General features: G+C 40.5%; 1 protein-coding gene across 10 annotated transcripts in view; it reads left to right on the top strand.

The window, feature by feature from the left end:
- Positions 1 to 18534, top strand: part of cspg5a (chondroitin sulfate proteoglycan 5a) — a 59854-nt gene that overhangs the window by 27422 nt on the left and 13898 nt on the right. For all 10 annotated transcript variants that reach the window (XM_044209557.1, XM_044209563.1, XM_044209560.1 and 7 more), the window contains exon 3: positions 14115 to 14303. In XM_044209557.1, coding sequence (XP_044065492.1) covers positions 14115 to 14303 — 189 coding nt within the window. The remainder of the gene's footprint in view (positions 1 to 14114; positions 14304 to 18534) is intronic.

Here is an 18534-nt window from a genome sequence, read left to right as displayed (position 1 = left end):
ATCATGAGTTTAATTAAATTAATCAAAATAGTTGAAGATTGTTATTTGACAGCAGCCTTTTTCAGGTACAATGCACAGCAGTAGGGAGTATTCCATCTACAGTAAACCTTGAAAATATGGTGTCTCCCTGCCTTCAAAGCAGTCTGGGAGCCCAACAGTTTTGTAAATCCTTGAAAAGTTTATGTCCAGATTCATTGCAAGGGTTTCAAGATCAAAAATTATGTTGTTTTTTTTTTTATTTAGGCGGACCACCCCACCAAAGGGGGGGTGATAAACAGCTAATTCAAACAACGCCACAGTTAAAGCCCTGGTCACACCTGACAGTGGCACAGCAAAGTTTTTCTGTGTCTTCAAGAAATATGCGGTGCTAGAAGCTTGCTAACAACTCGCAGTTGGTCAGTTGGTGAACTTCTGCAGCTGGCGAGCTAAACGCTAATACTTTAGCCAGCCGGAAACATGCTAACACTAGTCACTCACAATAGCTGTCTGAGCTAGCTAGCTTGTAAGCTAGATAAAAAAAGGAGAATACAAATTACAGTGCAGTGCAAGATATAAATAAAGATACTTGTATAGACTGAATCCCACACAGTGTATTAAAGGTCCAGTGTGTAGGATTTAGTGACATCTAGCGGTGAAATTGCAGATTGCAACCATTTGAATACTGCTCGCCTCACCCTCCCCTTCCAAGTGTGTAGAAACTACGGGGGCCGCGAACTTGCGAAAACAGGGAACGGCCCTTTCTAGAGCCAGTGTTTGGTTTGTCCATTCTGGGCTACTGTAGAAAAATCAGAATCAGAAATCAGTATCAGAAATACTTTATTGATCCCCGAGGGGAAACTCTTTCGTTACAGCTTTCGTCACGTCAATGCACACAGGAATAGAAGTACTGAGCAAATCAAAATATAATACACTATAATACAGCTAAGATAAATTAAGTACAAGTACATGGTAGTGTATAAGTACGTGGTGGTTCAACATGGCGGCCTCTGTGGAAGGGGACCCTCTCCCTATGTAGATAAAAACATCTTATTCTAAGGTAACGAAAACAACGATTCAGTAAAGAAAACATACTTAGAAATATTATATTCCATTTCTGCCAATAGCTCCTCCTAAATGATACACACTGGACCTGTAATTTCCATGTAAAAAAAAAAATTATTAGCTTAAATACATCACATTATATTCTAAAAAAAAAATCCTCTTCCCTAATTTGCATTTTGCCATATTCACTGTTTATGCAAACTTGCTCATCAATAACATCAGTTCTGACTGTTAGAAAATGATTGTTAGAAATATTTAGAATTGCCAGTGACTGAGCGGGAAGCAGAAAAAAATCATCACAGTTCTGTATCAAATCAACAGATTACAAGTGTTGACTGAGAGGGAAATGGAGCAATGCTCACACAGCGCTGTTGAAAAAACTCTCGCTAAGCGGACAACATGATCCAGATATTTAGGGCAGATTTTGGGCCTCAGTCAGCAGATAGTAGCAGTGAAGAACCTCTTGAGAGTCAGTCAGACGAGAGCTGGAGAGAAACTGAGAGGCTTTGACTGCTGGGAAAAAGCCCAATATAGGTCAATGGAGCATTGGCACAGATGAGGACCAATATGTTCCTCTGTATGTGTGTGTGTGTGTGTGTTTAGACATGATCGTGTGTCTGATTACACATGTGACCGAGTTTGTGTGCGCATGTGAAACTGTGAGTTCATGTGTGTTCCCAGTGTATATTATATATTACACTACTATATTTGTGAGTGTTGTATGTTGGTGCGTGCAGCTGAACTGGAGCTGCTTCACACATCAGGCCAATTCAATTACAGCGGGATGAATGTTTGGACCTTTAGCCCTCTGCAGTAAAACTCATGACCCTTTGAAGTGCTGTTTACTGACCTCAGACCAGCCTGTCGTATCTCTTTCCTACAGACAGAAATTCGTACCTGCAGGGCCGGGAAGCTTACCTTTCTGAATGCAACTGATTACATGTTACTGATAACCTGCCTCAACACTTTCTACAGCTGTTAGAGAGATTAAGAATGAAGTGATTATAGATAGATATCATTTCATTTTCTTCCCCATACTTGCGCTAAAACAATATTTTTACAGCAGTAGTGCTTAAACTGTGCTTGAATGGATACTTTTTTAATAAATGACATGAAGTATATTTGAACTTTAAATTAAATATGATTAATACATTCACGTTACAAATTGACATCATAATAAAGACTATCAAAAACATTTTCATTACTAAAACAAGTAAGTACAAACCCTCTGCTCTGCTCTACAAACTGTACATGCACCTGTTCAGAAAGCACACATTTTACAAATCTGGTTTAACAGTACTTACTAATGCTACTAAGAGTACTATTCAGCCTGGTGAAACAGTTGCGTAGTATCTTCTGTACTGTACCTCTGGAAAAACTGAAAGGCAACACACACACACACCAGCGTCTTGATTTGCCACCGTCAAATTTCCTAGCTTCAACATGCGGAAACTCTCCACAAAAGCAGCAGTCTTATCACATGCTGTATCGTGACTATGTCTTCTGTCAGTTGCTGCCCGTCACATGGCACATTGCTATGTGACATGTCCGGTGTGTGTTTCACTTTAAACCAGATTTACGCCTGAAGCAAAGGGATTAACAGGAGTCCCACCTTAGATATCTACAGCGTAGGTTTTGATTTGTAGTTCAGCGTTGGATTTCACTCATTTATGGCACCTCCGCAACACTAGACAGATGTATCATATGTGACCAGGCCGTGTCCTGCTTTAATTATATTCCACACACGAACTGTGTTTATATTCTTTCATTTACTTTGTGATAAAGAGTGACGGAGGCCTATGTATGTTCTTTTATAACTGGAGTTACATCCAGGTAACCTATTCGTCTTGTCTCATTACTAGCGACAGGACCGTGTCTACATTCATTCATTCATATAGAGCGGCAAATTTATTTTTATTTTTAAACCTTTATTTATTCACGGACGTTTCACTGAGAGGAAGCCTCTCTTTTGCAGGAACACCCTGTTGCAGCAGATGTCTTTGCCACACGTGTTTTACTGAAAAGGAAAAGATAACTTCCTTAACGTTGTCTTAACGCTCAACAATCTCTACTGGCGTCAGAAACATGTCGGAGAAAACAAAGCAGCAAATGACAGTTCTTGCGGTCCCCATGAGGTATCTTTGTAGACGCTGCTGTGGAGGCAAACATCAGCTGTGGCGTAGCTTCGGTGGCTATGTGCGTAGGCTCCATTGCTATATGTAACCCTTTAGTGCACAACTATAAATCAAACTACAGAAAATAACAATATCAAGGATTACAATATCTCTATCTAATTGGGCTTGGAGGCTACAAAGGTTAAACGGAAAGCCTGTGTTACAAAATGGGGTCATGGAGTTTGAAAGATGTAGGCTTTTACCAGGCAGGGAGGGTCTAATGAAAAAATTCTACAGAGTTGCATTATGGGAAGAGTAGGATCCAGTGTTTTTAAAACTTGAACTATATTTGGGAGTAAATGTCAGGAGATCTCATTCTCTGCTGCTTCGATTTTGATCATTCTCATAAAAGTCTTTTTCTTGCAAGTCCCCCAATTTTATGGAATTGCAATAATATATTGCTGGAGTATCCCTTTAACATTTCGTACATTCATGTAGTCCTGTAGCTTCAGGATGAATGTCCAAATGTTCAGTTGGTAGTGAGAAGCTAGAGATTAGTAGTGCAAACTGAGGTAAAAATGCATCCGTTGAAGTTAAAAAGGTTTCAATTTGAGCAAAAAATGTGTGTGTGCTTATCCTGAAGTTAAAGGTCACCGTGAATGTACAGAGCAGAGGAGCAAAAATAAGACGATCTGGAGGAGAGTAAGAGAAATTAGTCTGAGCTGTCACGCACACTTACAGAGTCTGTGTCTGTTGCTAGTTTAGCCACAGCAAATGTCTCAAATTGTCATTTCAAGAGTCTGCAAAAACACTCCAGTGGTCAAATTCATTCGCATAAAGCGAGACAAAAACACACCTTTATGATTGCTTTCATTTTGTTAGATTTTAACTGTGAGTTTAACTGTGTGAATTGTGATTTTGAAGGTATCTGCGGCATCTCCAGCACTGGCTCTTCTGTCCCTCTGACAAATGGGATCTGACAGCATAAGAGTCATAAATCGCTTCCTCCTCTGGAGCTGCAGGGCTGAGGACCATATTCGGAGAAACACATGAGAAAACAGAGGGAGGGAAGGAACGAGGGTGTGTGTCGGAGAAACAGAAAGATAGGACAAAAGAGAGGGTCTAAATATTCTGAATGTTTGTGGCAGAAAAAGTCAGATTTTGAAAGAAAGAGAAAGCAAGGGAACTGAAAAGGAGATAAAGAGTGATGGAGAGGAAAAGAAAGCAAGAAACGATCAGCAGGAAATGAAAGAGAGACAGAAACAAAGAAAGAGAAGAAGCGAGAGGTGGACAGAGAAAATGAGAGGAGGTGGAGGAGAAACTGAGTGAGAGAATGAGTCAGAACCTTCTAACATTTGCCAGTATGGAAACGACTTGGCCGAGCCAGGTCTAATACACTGTGTGTGTGTGTGTGTGTGTGTGTGTGTGTGTGTGTGTGTGTGTGTGTGTGTGTGTGTGTGTCCTGCAGCTTGATGTAATTAAGGGAAGGTTTGAGCACCAACAGCAGTTTGTATCCATTTTAGATTTCATGACCAAATCATGGAAACACACTCATATACACTCTTATACTTTCACAGTATTAGGGATCACTTCCAAGTCAAAGAGCATGGGGTCATGGAATCAGGCCAGAGGTAAAACACACAGGAAATTTACGACTGCCGAGAAGGTCGGGAGAAAAGACACACACACACGCACATAAATACACACACACACACACACACACACAGTTTGTTTTTGCCAAAGGTAGGCTGGCCCAACGTATTCAATTGTTGACACACACATACACACGCACAAATTTGTTTTTGGCAGTGGTTGTCTTGCTGCAGGGTAACTAAGTTAGGTTCACAACAGATACACACATGCATGCACACATACATACACACATGCAAACACACATACGTGTAGGATCATCAGGTTTTTTATTGATCTTTATGTGGGCAGGGCTAACAGGATTTATTGAACCAGTTCAGCCTATCTCTCTCTGTCTCAGTCTTTGTCTCTTTGCCAGCCTCAAATTCCTCTAAATGTTTTATGCTCGTATTTTGAAAGAGTTGCAGAAAGGAAATCGTCTGTAGTAGCCTTTATTAGACCACAATTTACAATTCCATTATAATTATCTGCCATTTGGATTCTGTATATTTATTTATCTCAGTATTGTGTAGACGTTATATAGAGTTAATACACCTAAACCTAAACTGTTAAATGACAACTATTCTCCTACTTGATGTTGTGTAAGAAGTAATACACAATAAGTTGTGCTGATAAATTATATGATAAATTATAAGAAATTATTACACAGCTTTGTTCAATACTCGATTCTGATTGGTCAATTACGGCATTCTATGGTCTATTATTTCTGCAGAGCAGACCGCTGCTATGAATAACAGACCGTTGCTATGGACGCAGTTCTGATCATAGACTTTTGAGTCCAATCATATCAATCCGCAGAAAGAAGTCCTGTGTCAAAAAAACATTTTTAAATCATTTTTAAATCAATATTTAGTGTCAAATTATTATTATTTCTTTAGTAAGTATCCATGTAATAAGCAGGATAACGTACAGCGAGCCGGTCAGTATTGCGAAATGAACCCCTTCAGGGTGATTCTAGACCCCGACGTCAGGGTTAATTTCACAATAATGACCAGCTCGCTGTACATTGTCCCTTTCATAATGAACAAGGTGGAGGCATTTCCTGCACAGAGCCAATTATTTTCAATACTGGGACCCTTCAGAATGTATGATTACCATTATACTATGTACATTTACAAGATGTGTTATATATAAACAGAGCAAGCTTAGTTTGCTTAGCAATGGTGCAAATTTATGTGTCAAAGTCACCGATTTTGAACTGTATGTGATTGCATTTCCAGCCAATTCACTGACTGCAGTGATTCCATTGAAATGAATTGATTTCGGGCATACATTTCACTGTTAGAAATGTTGCTGTGACCAAGCCCTGAGACTGATTTGTCCACCAAACTTCAGTCTACTCACCAAACCTTTGTAGGAATCTCTTTTGAGTTACAAGCAAACTAACTGACACGACCTCTTTGGTGGAGGTAACCACCAAATATCCACTTTATTTTTCGGAATTTAGTGCATCAAGATGAATCCATGTGTCAGCCTCTCCTGAGGGCAATCTGAGCATCTTTTCAGCTTATATACTGTATTCCTGTCAGGGTCACAAGTTGAGGAGCTTTCAATGAATGCATTCCCTCGATGGCTGATGGTTGTAGTAACTGTGAGCGAGGGCCACATCTGCATACCGGTAATTGGTTTGCAGTTTATGATATTGTGAGTGCTCTCCAGGGACGCAGGGGTTTATTCAAATGGGTTTTGGTCCCAGTCGTATCCAGAGATCCATGCTGATTGGGTCATTTTCAGTGTTAACCAGCCTCTCTTTAAATATGATAGCACAGTCTGTTGACAGCAGAGATAGACAGCTCTGCAGAAAATGAAACGTAAATGGGACAAGCAAAGAGAAAATTAGTAAATTAGGTGTTAATATTTTGCTCAAAACAATTGTTTTGGATGGTAGAAACTGCAGTCCTTTTCAGGAATCGTCATGCAGCATCACACTCATACGGTACAAGACATTGCTTTTGTGATCATTTGTTCAGAAATACTTGGTACAGTTCTCGCTCTTCTTGCCTTCCCACTTGGCCTAAACCCTGGAAAAACTTCACCCGACAAAATGTCTGAAAGTATCTAAACATTAATATGATGGTTTGAATTGGTCAGATTCTTCTAATGCCAAATAGAGAACACCAATTATGTCGAAATGTTTTCAAATCCTTTTTCAGTTTTCAAATTGAGGGATTTAGCCTTAATGGCTGATTGAATGGAACAGTTTTCTCCCCACTGTGGTTACTAATAAAGTTATAATGGGTCCATCTGCATAATGGAAGCTATTGCAGTGATAATTTATTTAAGCTGGTTTGTTTTTTAATATGGTGCAGAGGACTGGATGCCTCAGGGAAATCTAGGAGGATGGCTGATAAAAGACAAAAAGCATCTGACCTAAAATAATACAATAATGTGTGTGTTTTCAGATGGAGGTGGCCTGGATTGTACAATCAATATTTTTTTCTTCACTTATCTACTTTATTTATTTTATTAGATTGTCTATCCGCAGCTGCTGAGTTGCCAAATCTTTCAGACATGATGAACCTGTTGCAGCACAGACATCCAGTCTTCATAACTGGTTTTATTTTTCATAGTGTGTGTCACATGCTCTCAATCAGCAGCACAGCAGCAAAGCCAGACATCAACAGTGACAGTGAAAGACCGACTGTAGCAGCAGGGTGTCAGTATTCTGCCCAGTGTACAAATGCATAACAATTTATAGAAACTATGAATAGTTGAACTAGAAAATATTCATGTCTTAAAATAAATTCAACTGACCAAATAATTAAGTTATTTCAATCATCATTAACTGGTGCTGGTATAGATACTGGCAGTAAATCCACATACAGGCAGTGATGAGTCAGAACTTGAGATTGAAGTATAAAAAGCATCTCTTAAACAGTAGGAACTGAGCACATTGTTCACAAAAACTTGAACTTCCCAGTGATGGATGAACCTCTTCACCAACCCCAAACGGAGCCGCCAGAAAGGGAAAGAAATGTCACATGACACGATCTAAGGGGTATTAAAATAAAGTCACAAAGTCATCTTTCACTATCATAAGAACAAGTGTGCAATGTCACGCAGTGTAGCCACATTTTACAGTGTCTGCAGTCTGAGCATGCAGTGATTTTATAATACCATTAAAATAGAAGACAATAGAAGAATAAAAGAATACATAGTGCATTGTTCACCACAGTGGAAAATTGTCTTTAGCTCACCCAAACATACAGTAAAAGCAGCACGAGAACATGCAACACGTAGAACAAATGTGGTAACAAAACACCTTCTAAGTATAAAACACAACACTAGAACAAAGCATAAAACGATAAAACATAAAATAAAATACTCTGGAGCGAGTTTTGTGGCTCATTTAGAGTAGTGTTTGACTACTGGCAAAGGCACCCCCAAAGTTTAGATCATCAATACTTCTAGAAAAACTTCTAGACTAGTGGTTCCCAACTTTGGCTTGTGACCCTTTAAAGCAAAGCAATGTCTACTCACTACCCTTTGTATATTTGGTGCATATTTCAACCCGTGATGTTGAGAGTGACGGTCCCTTCTCATATTGTTTAAGTTTTAGATTAGCCTAATGAGCTCAAATGATCTGGTATTTCACAATAAAATAAAAGTTTAGAGAAAAGTAAATGTTTTCCTCTTTCCTAACCTATTAATCGTCCCCTCAGATTTATGTTTGAATTGACTACAGCAAATTCAAACTAGAGCATTTTGTAAGACTACAAAGCACAAATTTACAGTATATTGAACTAACTAATAATGTAGAGAGTGAAATCATCCAGTGATGTCTCTGAGATAGGTGATGGCGAAGTCACACAGCTTTTATTAATCAGCAGTCAGGCATCTTTTTCTTGTTGAAACAAAGCAAAACAAACTAACTATAAACTTTTATCGTCTTTTTATCGTCTTCCTTCATTACATTTCCCATAAAGTCGTCTAATCAGATGAGATCAAACTTCCGTCGTCTCTCCTCCTCTTCTCTGTCAGCATTTTGAAATCAAATCCAGTTTTTAATCCTGCCCTCAACCTGACCAGTGTTTGTCCTTCCCCTCACAGCGAAAGTTTGCTCAAATGAGGTTTTGTTTCAGAGCCAGAATCAAAGTTGATGTTTTACAGTCCGAACTTGTGATATAAAAACATTCCGGAGGCACTGAGCCATACCCTCTCCTGTCCTCTGGTGGTCTTTTATCATCAGATCTACCATCATCAGATCTTTCTGGGTGCTTTGACTCAGTTTTTCCTTCTTTCTCACTCTCTGCAGTTATTGCATAAGAAAATATGCTTTGCTTCAAGGAAGAAATGTTTAAAAATAGTGTTGTTTTAATGCAAATATAGGACTTAGGTGTTTAATATTCAGTAAACACCCTGCTGTGCCCTTTCCTGCCAGTCCAGATCCAGCTCTTTTAGGTCTGGCCTTCTGTTTGCTCGCTCTTCCTCTAACCTTCCAAAGACTTTGTTGTAATGCATTTTCCCCCTCTGCTTGTTCTCTGTTGATATTTCCCTTAACATGTTTGTCCTTTTGTCAGTCAAAGGGATATCTCTAAAACCTGTTCAAAATTTGAATGAAATTAGTTTCATTCAAATTGGTGCTTTTGTTTCATACTGTTTTCATCCTAGATCTGTTTTTGTGGCACTAAATAAAGTTTCGCTATTTTTTCAGTTGAGAAAGGAACTGTTTAGTTTTCTAATATATGTGGTCGATTTATCAAAATTATGCCTTCTCAAAAATTTGCTCCGACGTTTGCAGAGATGTGAGGAACTGCTAGCCAAGCGAGACCGGCCAATCATCTCTGCAGCTAGCAGTCTTGTCTTGGCAAGCCCTTTGACCATTAACCAGTGGGTCTGATGTCTCCACAGCGTTTTAAACATAAGACATAGTAATTCAATTTGAAAGATAGGTTTCTGAATTGAAATCTAATATTTGCTGCGCAGCCATTGGTTTGGCTGAAGCCTGAAAGGTTACTCTTGTACGGTAGCCCTACGTCTGTGTACTTTTGGCTCCTTATATGTACAGATCATGCCACACTTCAATAAAAATTAATAAATATGTATAGATGAAAACAGAGACAGCATGGTGTATGATATATATAAACTTGCTATATATAAACTTAATATATCATCACCTTTTAAGTTGATGTGGTGAACTTGTTAGCAAACAGTTGCTTTTTTATACATTCAGCAGTTAATGTCAATCTTCTTTTAGCTCTTTTTTTGGTCTCCACCAACTCCTGACGGAAATATCTGGCTCTTTAGCTGCTAAATGCTCCACTATGCTCACTGGCTAGTCTCTAACTGTGTCTGTCTGCTGTTTGCTGCTGAGCAGGTAGTGTACAGTGGGTTTTTACAGCTTTTTTCACTGCAAACAGCTGCCTGAGGTTTGTAAGAGGTTATGTCGTCTTGCTTTAAGCCGCAGTTCGGTCTCCTTGGGTTGGAGCTGATATTAGTATTTTCAGTCTCCAAAAACACCTACCATTGCCTGTCCTCTGCTGGCCTTCAGCCCTTAACTGACTAAACCAACTGTCTGTCTTGAATTAGCCTTTCATCACCCCCCCCCATCTCCTCCCATTTCACCCTCCATTACTCCTCATCAAAACCAACAGGGGGTCTTATTAGAGGGCCACAGCCCCATCAGCACCATTGTCACCCTCTGTAAGTTAAAATAAAGACTCCCTCTCTTTCTCCGTCTGTCTGCCTCTCCCTCTCTCACCCCAGAGGGCCAACCTAATCAGGTAAATATTGAGAGGATTTGTTAGCTCTTTGTAATGTGGCTCGGGCCACCCTACTGCTAAGTTTGCTGTATTTCTTCCCGCTCTGTGTCAGTGATGGAGATACTGACGGGTTGGGGAGGAAAAAGACTCTGCTGTGGGACACAATGGGAAGGCCTGTGGGACGCGTGGGAGTTTTTATGGGGGAAAGAGTGGGAATGAGGGAGGCTGGTCGACACAGAGGGGGATTGGAGCTTTTAATGTTGAAAAGAGGTTTGACAGTAGAAATTTTTTCCGGTTTGATTTCTGCTCTGTGCAGCTGCCCTGGGCGTGAGACTTTTGGAGAAGAAAATCCAATCTTAGATTGTCTTCGAATTTCAGCCAAGAATTGTTTCCTCTTGTGTCAGCTTATTAAACTATGTTCCAAAACATCTTAATGGATATGGTCATTCTGTATTTTTCTTAGTCAACAGATCCCACAAAAATACCAGAACCAACAATGTGTCGGCACAAACGTAACTCAAACAGGAGTAAATAGTACATTTGTTCAGGACTAGCGTGTGTGACCAATAAGCTGGGGAAAAAACCATGTCAAGAGACTGCTGAGCAGTAAACGCTACACCTGCTTCACATCAGCATGTTAGCATTATCAATTTTGAGCCTGTTAGCATGCTGACATTAGCATTTAGCTGCCTTAGTACAGCCTCACAGAGCTGCTAGCATGGCTGTAGACTGTTATTAGTTTTTGGACAACAATGGAGCTCTATGGCTTAGAGGAATAAGATGGCTTTGGATACACAGACAATACTTGTTAGTACAGTTCAGTTCAATCGTTTTCTCGTTTCTTTACAATATAACTGAACCAGACTATTCACCTTGGACTGCTGTGTCTTCCTCCCAATGTCAAAAAAAGAAATGAAAAATCAGTTGCACGAACTGAAAGCAGAGACATGATTCAGCTGGAGGCGCTCTGCAAAGTGCAGGAAGGAGGAGGAGGAAGGAGAGATGGGAGGGAGGAAAGATGGAGAGGTAAAGAGCCAGTGAACAAGAAAAGAGATTTTCAAGAAGACAAGCAGCGGGAGAGAAGGAGGAGGAGGAGGGTGAGGAAGGGAGGGAGGGAGGGAAATAGAGAGGAAGAAAGAAAAGAAATGGGAACTAGTGACTAAAGCACGACTGTGTCCCTCTGGACGGCTGAGCGAGGATGCATGCGTGTGATGGAATGACATGTCAGCGCTGCATCTGCTCCGTTTGCCGCTCAGCTGGGTTGCCATGACGCCCAGCACATCCTCGCTTGCTCGCCTTCTTCCTGTATGCATCCCTTTCTCGCTCTCTATTTGCATCCCTCCCCCGCCCTCCCTCCGTCTACCTCTGACTTACATAAACCTCTTCTTTGTATGAACGCAGAATTGCGCGGAGGTTGAGTAGATTGAAGTCTCCTTGAAAATGTGATATTGAAAATGTGAGCCAGGAGACTCAAAATGTCTCCTGGCTCGTTGCCAGCGCTTCCCTTCAGCTGGCAAAATCAAAGCGTCATGGATTCAGGAAGGATACAGGAAGTCGGTCGGTGAAAGAGTCTGCTTAGCATGTACAGAACGTAGCCGGAGCAGCATGTGCCCCGACACCTCCATTCACTTTATACACCCTCATCTGTGTGTGTGTACGGTATATACTTGTATTACTCATGTTGTGGGGACATAACTCTGTTTACTCAGTCACAATGTGGGGACTCGCCTTCCTTTTGGGGACAAAACGCAAGACCCCATAACGTAAATCACTACATTTAAGGGTGAAGACTGGGTTTAAGGTTAGGTTAGAAGAGAGATGGACTACTTAGGGTAAGGAGGTTGGGCAGAGTTAGAGTTAGGGTTAGGCAAGTAGTGGTTAAGTAGATGGAGAATGCAGTTAATTGCTTTGTCATTTGTTAATTAAAGCTGTTCTGTTCCTACGGTTTCACCCACTTTTGCAGTGGGGAAACATACTGAGAGCTTCTGTGGCCATTTTGGTTTTAAGTGAGTATTATGACCCCAGGATGCTCAAAACCTACTGAAACAACTTCTCTGATATCTATGAAAAATACATGAGTAAGAAAACGAGCACTGTTTCCTTCACGCTTGAAATACCTTTGGCAGTTTTGTATTTTTACTTTGTGTGTGTCCGTGTTTGTGTCAGGCAGTTTGACAGCCCTGTGGTCACAAACAACACAAAGAAAATCAGTACTGTCTTTTATGAAACAACACGCCCATTAACCCACAACCTCGAACTAGATGTCTTCTTTGACAAAATGACTGCTAGCATGAAAGTAATATTGACACGTGGTAGAGATACTGACTGACTACTATTAAGTACAAATATAGGAGAATAATCTTTTAAAATATTGGATAATGAGAAATTGTATTAACTGAATCTAGTCCAGAAGGAAACCAGACACAAATCTTAACAGGAGTGTTTTAAATGGAAACAGGTCCTATGGTCACGCAGACAGGCTAATGCACAGCCACACAGTCTTCCACTCATGTGACAGTGAGACAGCGTCGCTCAGCAGTTATAGTCTCGTTAAGCGGTGAAATAGATTTGCCATTTGACACGCCAAACAGTCTGTAGACAAAGCCATCTGCCTCTGTCGTTTATGTCCCCGGGCGGACACCGTACTCTGCCAAATGGTTACAGAGGGAGTCTGGGACTCAGATGGCGGCTCTGTGTGTGTTTTTGTGTGTGTCCACATATGTGCCCATAATGTACATCCACACATGGATGCCCATATGCATTGTGTTAGATCTTCTAAACGCAAATGTCTTTTATGATTGTGTTGACAGAGTCTGTGTGTGTTGTGTGTGACAGCGAGTGTGTTTATTGACGGGAAAAAGCCACGGGCTCTTTTTTTTCATTTTCACTTTCTATTTTCAGACGCACAAAGTGATGACATTATCCTTTTTTGAATAAAGTGTCGTTCAAAACCTGAAAACGACTCTTCCATCCTGCTAACACGCCTGCGGTCGATTACTTCACAATAACACCAAAGATTTATGTAACATGCAACATGTTGTGAAACGTTAGAAGTTCTTAGAGCTTCATATGAAGAGCTTTTTCAGAACCGAGGCAGTTAAATATAATCAGGAACAGAAAGGAAATCTTGAATGTTCAAAAACAGACTAAATTGGAATAGGGAGGTGCTCAAAGCAAACACGACCGTTAAATGATACTTAAAAGCCAAATATACGGATCTTGCCTAGCTATAAATGCAAAAACTGACATTCTTACATGTAATTCACTGAGTCCCGAGCGTCTCATGGAATCAATAAGATGTGGTTTTACCCAACTAACCATTTCCTCTTTTGTTCTCTTTCTCTACTTTCTTCCCTTTCTTCCTGTCTGCTCACTACTCATTTTATTTCACACCTTTCATCTTTTCATCCTCTCTCTGATTCCTCTCTGCCACGTCTCCATATTTCAAAACTATTTCTCTGTCATCTACCATTTTTTCTGCTCTGTTTCTTTCCTCTCACCCCATTTTTCTCTTCATCTTTCCTTCTTCCTGACTCTTTATCCCTTTCAACCTGTTTCCCTCTGTCCTCTATTCCCTCTCTTCTTTCTCACACTGTGTCTCTTTTAGATGTAACGTCCAGGATTACATCTGGCACAAGGGTGCTCGCTGCGAGTCGGTGGTGACCGAGTTCCAGGTGATGTGTCTGGCTGTGGGCGCCTCAGCTCTGGTGGTCCTGCTGCTCTTCATGATCATCGTCTGCTTCGCCAAGAAGCTCCACGTGCTCAAGACGGAGAACAAGAAGCTGCGCAAGCGCAGGTGAGGCTCCATCAAGAGTGATAGGTTAATTTAAAAAAACTGGAAGCACTTCACCTTCCCTTTTTTATTGGTGGAGTGGGTCATCCTGCCCCAGCTTGGAAGCATGATTCACTCCAGTTCACAAAGAAAAAAACTTGAAAATATATGGTTATTTAGTCTTTTTTGGGGGCTATACCTTAGGCCCATACTCCCTAGATTTATTTTCAGTAATTCTAATGGGATTTTAGAGAAAAAGAAAGATGTAAGACTTTTCTTCCCCACAAAGTAGCATGTGTTTGATGAAGAAATATACAAACCCAAGTGAAAATCCATCTGTCTGTCCTTTTAGTGTGCGTGATGTGTCCTGCAGGCTCCACTCATCTTTGAATCAGTGGATTCATTTGTCTAAGTTTAAAAGATCAATCAAACAAAACTAAAAAGTAAAGTCTTCAGTGCTTTGCTCAAAGGCATTCCGGCGCAGCAGATTTATTATCAGTTACCCAGCAGACACACGGAGCCTCGGCTGCGGTACATTACTTCCATCAGTGTTAAAGATTGAGACAGACTGGTCGATAGAGAGAGAGCAGAGGGGAAAGGAAGTTTGTTAGGAATAAAATCTAAAGGCTAAGCAGACAAACCAACAGCTTTAAACCCTTACTGAAATTCAATCAGTATGTCAGTGGTGTCTAGAAATAAGTCTTGGAGAGGGAAAATAGTCTTGAAGTTGAAAAGTATAAGTATAAGTAAGCTTGTGGCACATACTGTATTTGTGTGAAATATGTTGATCAGATCCAAATGTCAACAGGAATTGTCGTCATACCTAAACGACAAAGTCGACTCAAGATAGTATTTTTCTGGTGTGGGATCCAACACTCACCAGCAGTACTTTTAATTCCAGTTTAGGCAACTAAAAGTAGAGATAGATTAGGGAAAGATGGTCTTCATGGTTAAAAGAAACATTGACTGGGTACAGTCCAAATTTTCACGATTGCAGCTTCGAAATCTAAATTCATAATTTAATCTTAATTGAACACGTGTTCCTATTTAATGTGTTTAGATGTGTGGAAATGAGGCTAAGGGATGAGTGGAAATAAACAGATGAAGACCGTGACAGAGCCGACATCACTGACAGGGAGAAGCTTGAATACTTTTTGGAAAATGTCAGGAGCTCACAGCTGAGTAACTCTTTTATTTTAGAAAGATAAAATGGTTGAGATTCAGGGAAACATAAAAGAAGAAAGGAGGAGTAAGCGACAGCATGTGTCCTTCACAGGAGCTGAGAAAGACGAGGCCGTGGAGGCTTTTGTGCCCTGAGCACAGGAATTATTTTTCACAACAATAACTTCTTCTCACAGTTACTTTTCAGGCAAGAATGACTCGAGAATGATTGAGGCAGTAGAGGTTCAGTGCCTTGCTCAAGGACATATGATAGGGATTGAACCTGTTATGTTTCAGCTGCAGTATAATATTCTAACATCTGCACAGCAACAATCACAGCATACAGAGACGTTTTAGTGTGTCTGCACCAGTTTTATTGCCCTCACATAAATAAAAAGGCTGAAAAAGCATTTGAATTAGATTTATTTCCATGTTTTAGTGACCCTGTTTCCTTCTGATCAATGTTCATCTTATTAATCTAATTTTAACATTCAATATGTGAACCACATCCATACACAGATGAAAGTAGAAGGTTGTAAAGGTGACGCTACAATTTCAATCATCCCTCATTTGAGTTAGTGACAGCGAAGAGGCTATGAAGGTAAAAAAAAAAAAAACAGATAGAGGAGGAGGATAACGATGGGAGGAAGAGGAGGTTGATGAGGATGAGGAGGGTCTGTGAGACAGAGGAGGATGGGGATGGGGGGGATGGGCGACAAAGAAAAGAGACAAGGACAGTCTGAGGGAGGAGGAGGGGATAGGATAGATCTGCTGAAATAGGAAGCGGTTTCAAGCAACCAAGTGAGGAAGACAATGAAGGAATGCAGGAGGAGACGAAGAAGGAGGGAGGATGTGGGAGGGGCGGCATGGAGAGCTGATGGTGAGCAGCCGGCAGAAAACCAGATGACAAAACAGATGAGGGAGGCAGTGGGAAGAGAGGAAGAAAAGCCGGTGTACACTCTCAGGAAAAGGGGTTCTGTGAAGGACCAGGAGAGGGTTCTGTAGGGTTTGAGATGTTTTTGACGCTTTAAGGATGTTTATTGTATAGGATCAAGCTCCACTGGCTATATAGAACCTTATGGTGCTTCACCAATAACATTGTTATATGTATGCATATATACGGTAGAGGGAGGCAGAGAAAATAAGAAAATAGTGAAATAATTTTACATAAAGGTTTGCATTTATTCAGCTCCCCATCCTCATAAGCCCATGTCCCATAGTGATCTCTTTCCCTGCTCCCTCTGTCGCTTTCTCAAGAGTTCATATCTACATTCTTGCACATGAAACTAATAATAGTGCATCTAACATACAATCAGTGACCACTTTATTAGGTACACATGTACAATCTATTGCAACAGCTCTGCCATAAATTCTACCTTTACAAAGTTTATAATGTTCACTTTTTGGTGACTTTTTCAGAAATGTGTAAATTCAATTATATGTTTATTACTGAGGTCATAGTTAAAGGTGGTGTTGTACTGGACTACGTCATATTGAGAGGTGTATCAAATGTTTTTGTCCCTCCCATTTATATACATGAGGGGGGCAGAATATTAGAAACATCATCACTAACTATGACCCCAGTGCTAAAAGATATACTTGAATTAAAACCTGTATGACAGTGTCACAAATATTACAGGCATCATAAAAGTAGACTTTATGGCTGAACCGTGGTATTGGATTGCATTAGATTGTACAGGTATACAAAGATACAAAGAACCATTCGACAAAGTATGAAATCCTCCCAACTCATTTCTTTTCTTTCTAAATGCAAACATGTTTGTAAGATTTCATTGCTGATGCGTTTCAGCCATATGCCTTCCTTTGCTCTGTGCCACCTTCTTATAAATAAGCAAGAATTTTCTTGAAATGAGAGCCAAATTAATTTTTACTTGACTTTTAGGACTCAAAAATAGACATAAATGACTTTATAAGATGTGGACATTTTGCAGTGTAAATATGGAAGTGGAAACATGAAGCTCAGTGAAAATTCATTACCATGTCTAGTTTTTTTTATGTTTTTTTTTTAGATTTTGCTTTTTGCTTTTACTTATGAAATATATAATTATTTGAATCCCTCAAGCCTCATCTCAAAATTAAAGAACCTCAAAAAAGAAAGCTATTTATCACTAGGCATTACAGCAGCCATGATGATGGTCAAAAAGGTTGAAAACTGTTAATTAACAGTCATGTATATGATAAAATGTTATAATACCATCAAATTGACCACAGAATATTTTTTGCGTGAAATATATGGAGAGAAAAAGACAGAGGGAGGTGGACTGAATATAAACGAAAGAGAACAAGAGTGACAGACAGATTGAACGACTGAATTGACTATAAAGAGGAGTGGGGGGGATGGGGGGTCGGTTTGGCGTTGCTTTGCCAGTGCCGGTGTTTTAGCGACGATCTCCCTAGCAACAGAGCCATCGTGGATGAGCAGCAGCCCAGCGGTCGAGCGCCGTGGATGCAAATGTGAACTGAAGGACCAAATCCTCAACACCAGATCCCACACTACAGGGTCTATGTTTAGCTCGACGGGGAAGGTTATCATGATAGTCATGGTGGAGGAGATTATGGATGATGAAGATGATGGTGAGGAGGAAAAGTGGTGCAGTCAGTAGCAGCCTTAATGCTAGCTAGCAGAAATTTAAAAAAGGAGAAAAGGGTGATGTCACTGGTACTCTGCTCTGGATCCAGCTGAAAGTAGGGCAGTCTGAACAGGAGGGGGGAGGGAGGGAGAAACAGGGGGAGGCGGTGTTGACCTACATACAGCTGTGCGACCTGAGTGTGTGTGTGTGTGTGTGAGTGTGAGTGTGTGTAGCAGCAGGGTGCAGCATGAAAGAAACAACACAGCCTCATCAAGTGGTCGGCTAAAAGAAATCGAAGAGGAGGAGGAGGAGGGTGAGAGATAAGAGGAGTAAAAAGGAGGGCAGGCTAAAACGGGGTAAGGGGGGGAGTGAAGGAGAAACTGTTGCAGGAGAGGAGAGAAGAGAAAGTGAAAGAGAGAGAGGAATAAGAGAGGGTGCTTATAGAGGAAAAAAGCTCAGCATGACACAACATTCAGAGGAGTGTGTGTGTTTGTGTGTGTGTG

The sequence above is a fragment of the Siniperca chuatsi genome, linkage group LG9, assembly GCF_020085105.1.
Source record: "Siniperca chuatsi isolate FFG_IHB_CAS linkage group LG9, ASM2008510v1, whole genome shotgun sequence".
Lineage (NCBI taxonomy): Eukaryota > Metazoa > Chordata > Actinopteri > Centrarchiformes > Sinipercidae > Siniperca > Siniperca chuatsi.
The sequence above is the reverse complement of the archived record's forward strand: the minus strand, read 5'-3'. Positions and strand labels throughout refer to the sequence as shown.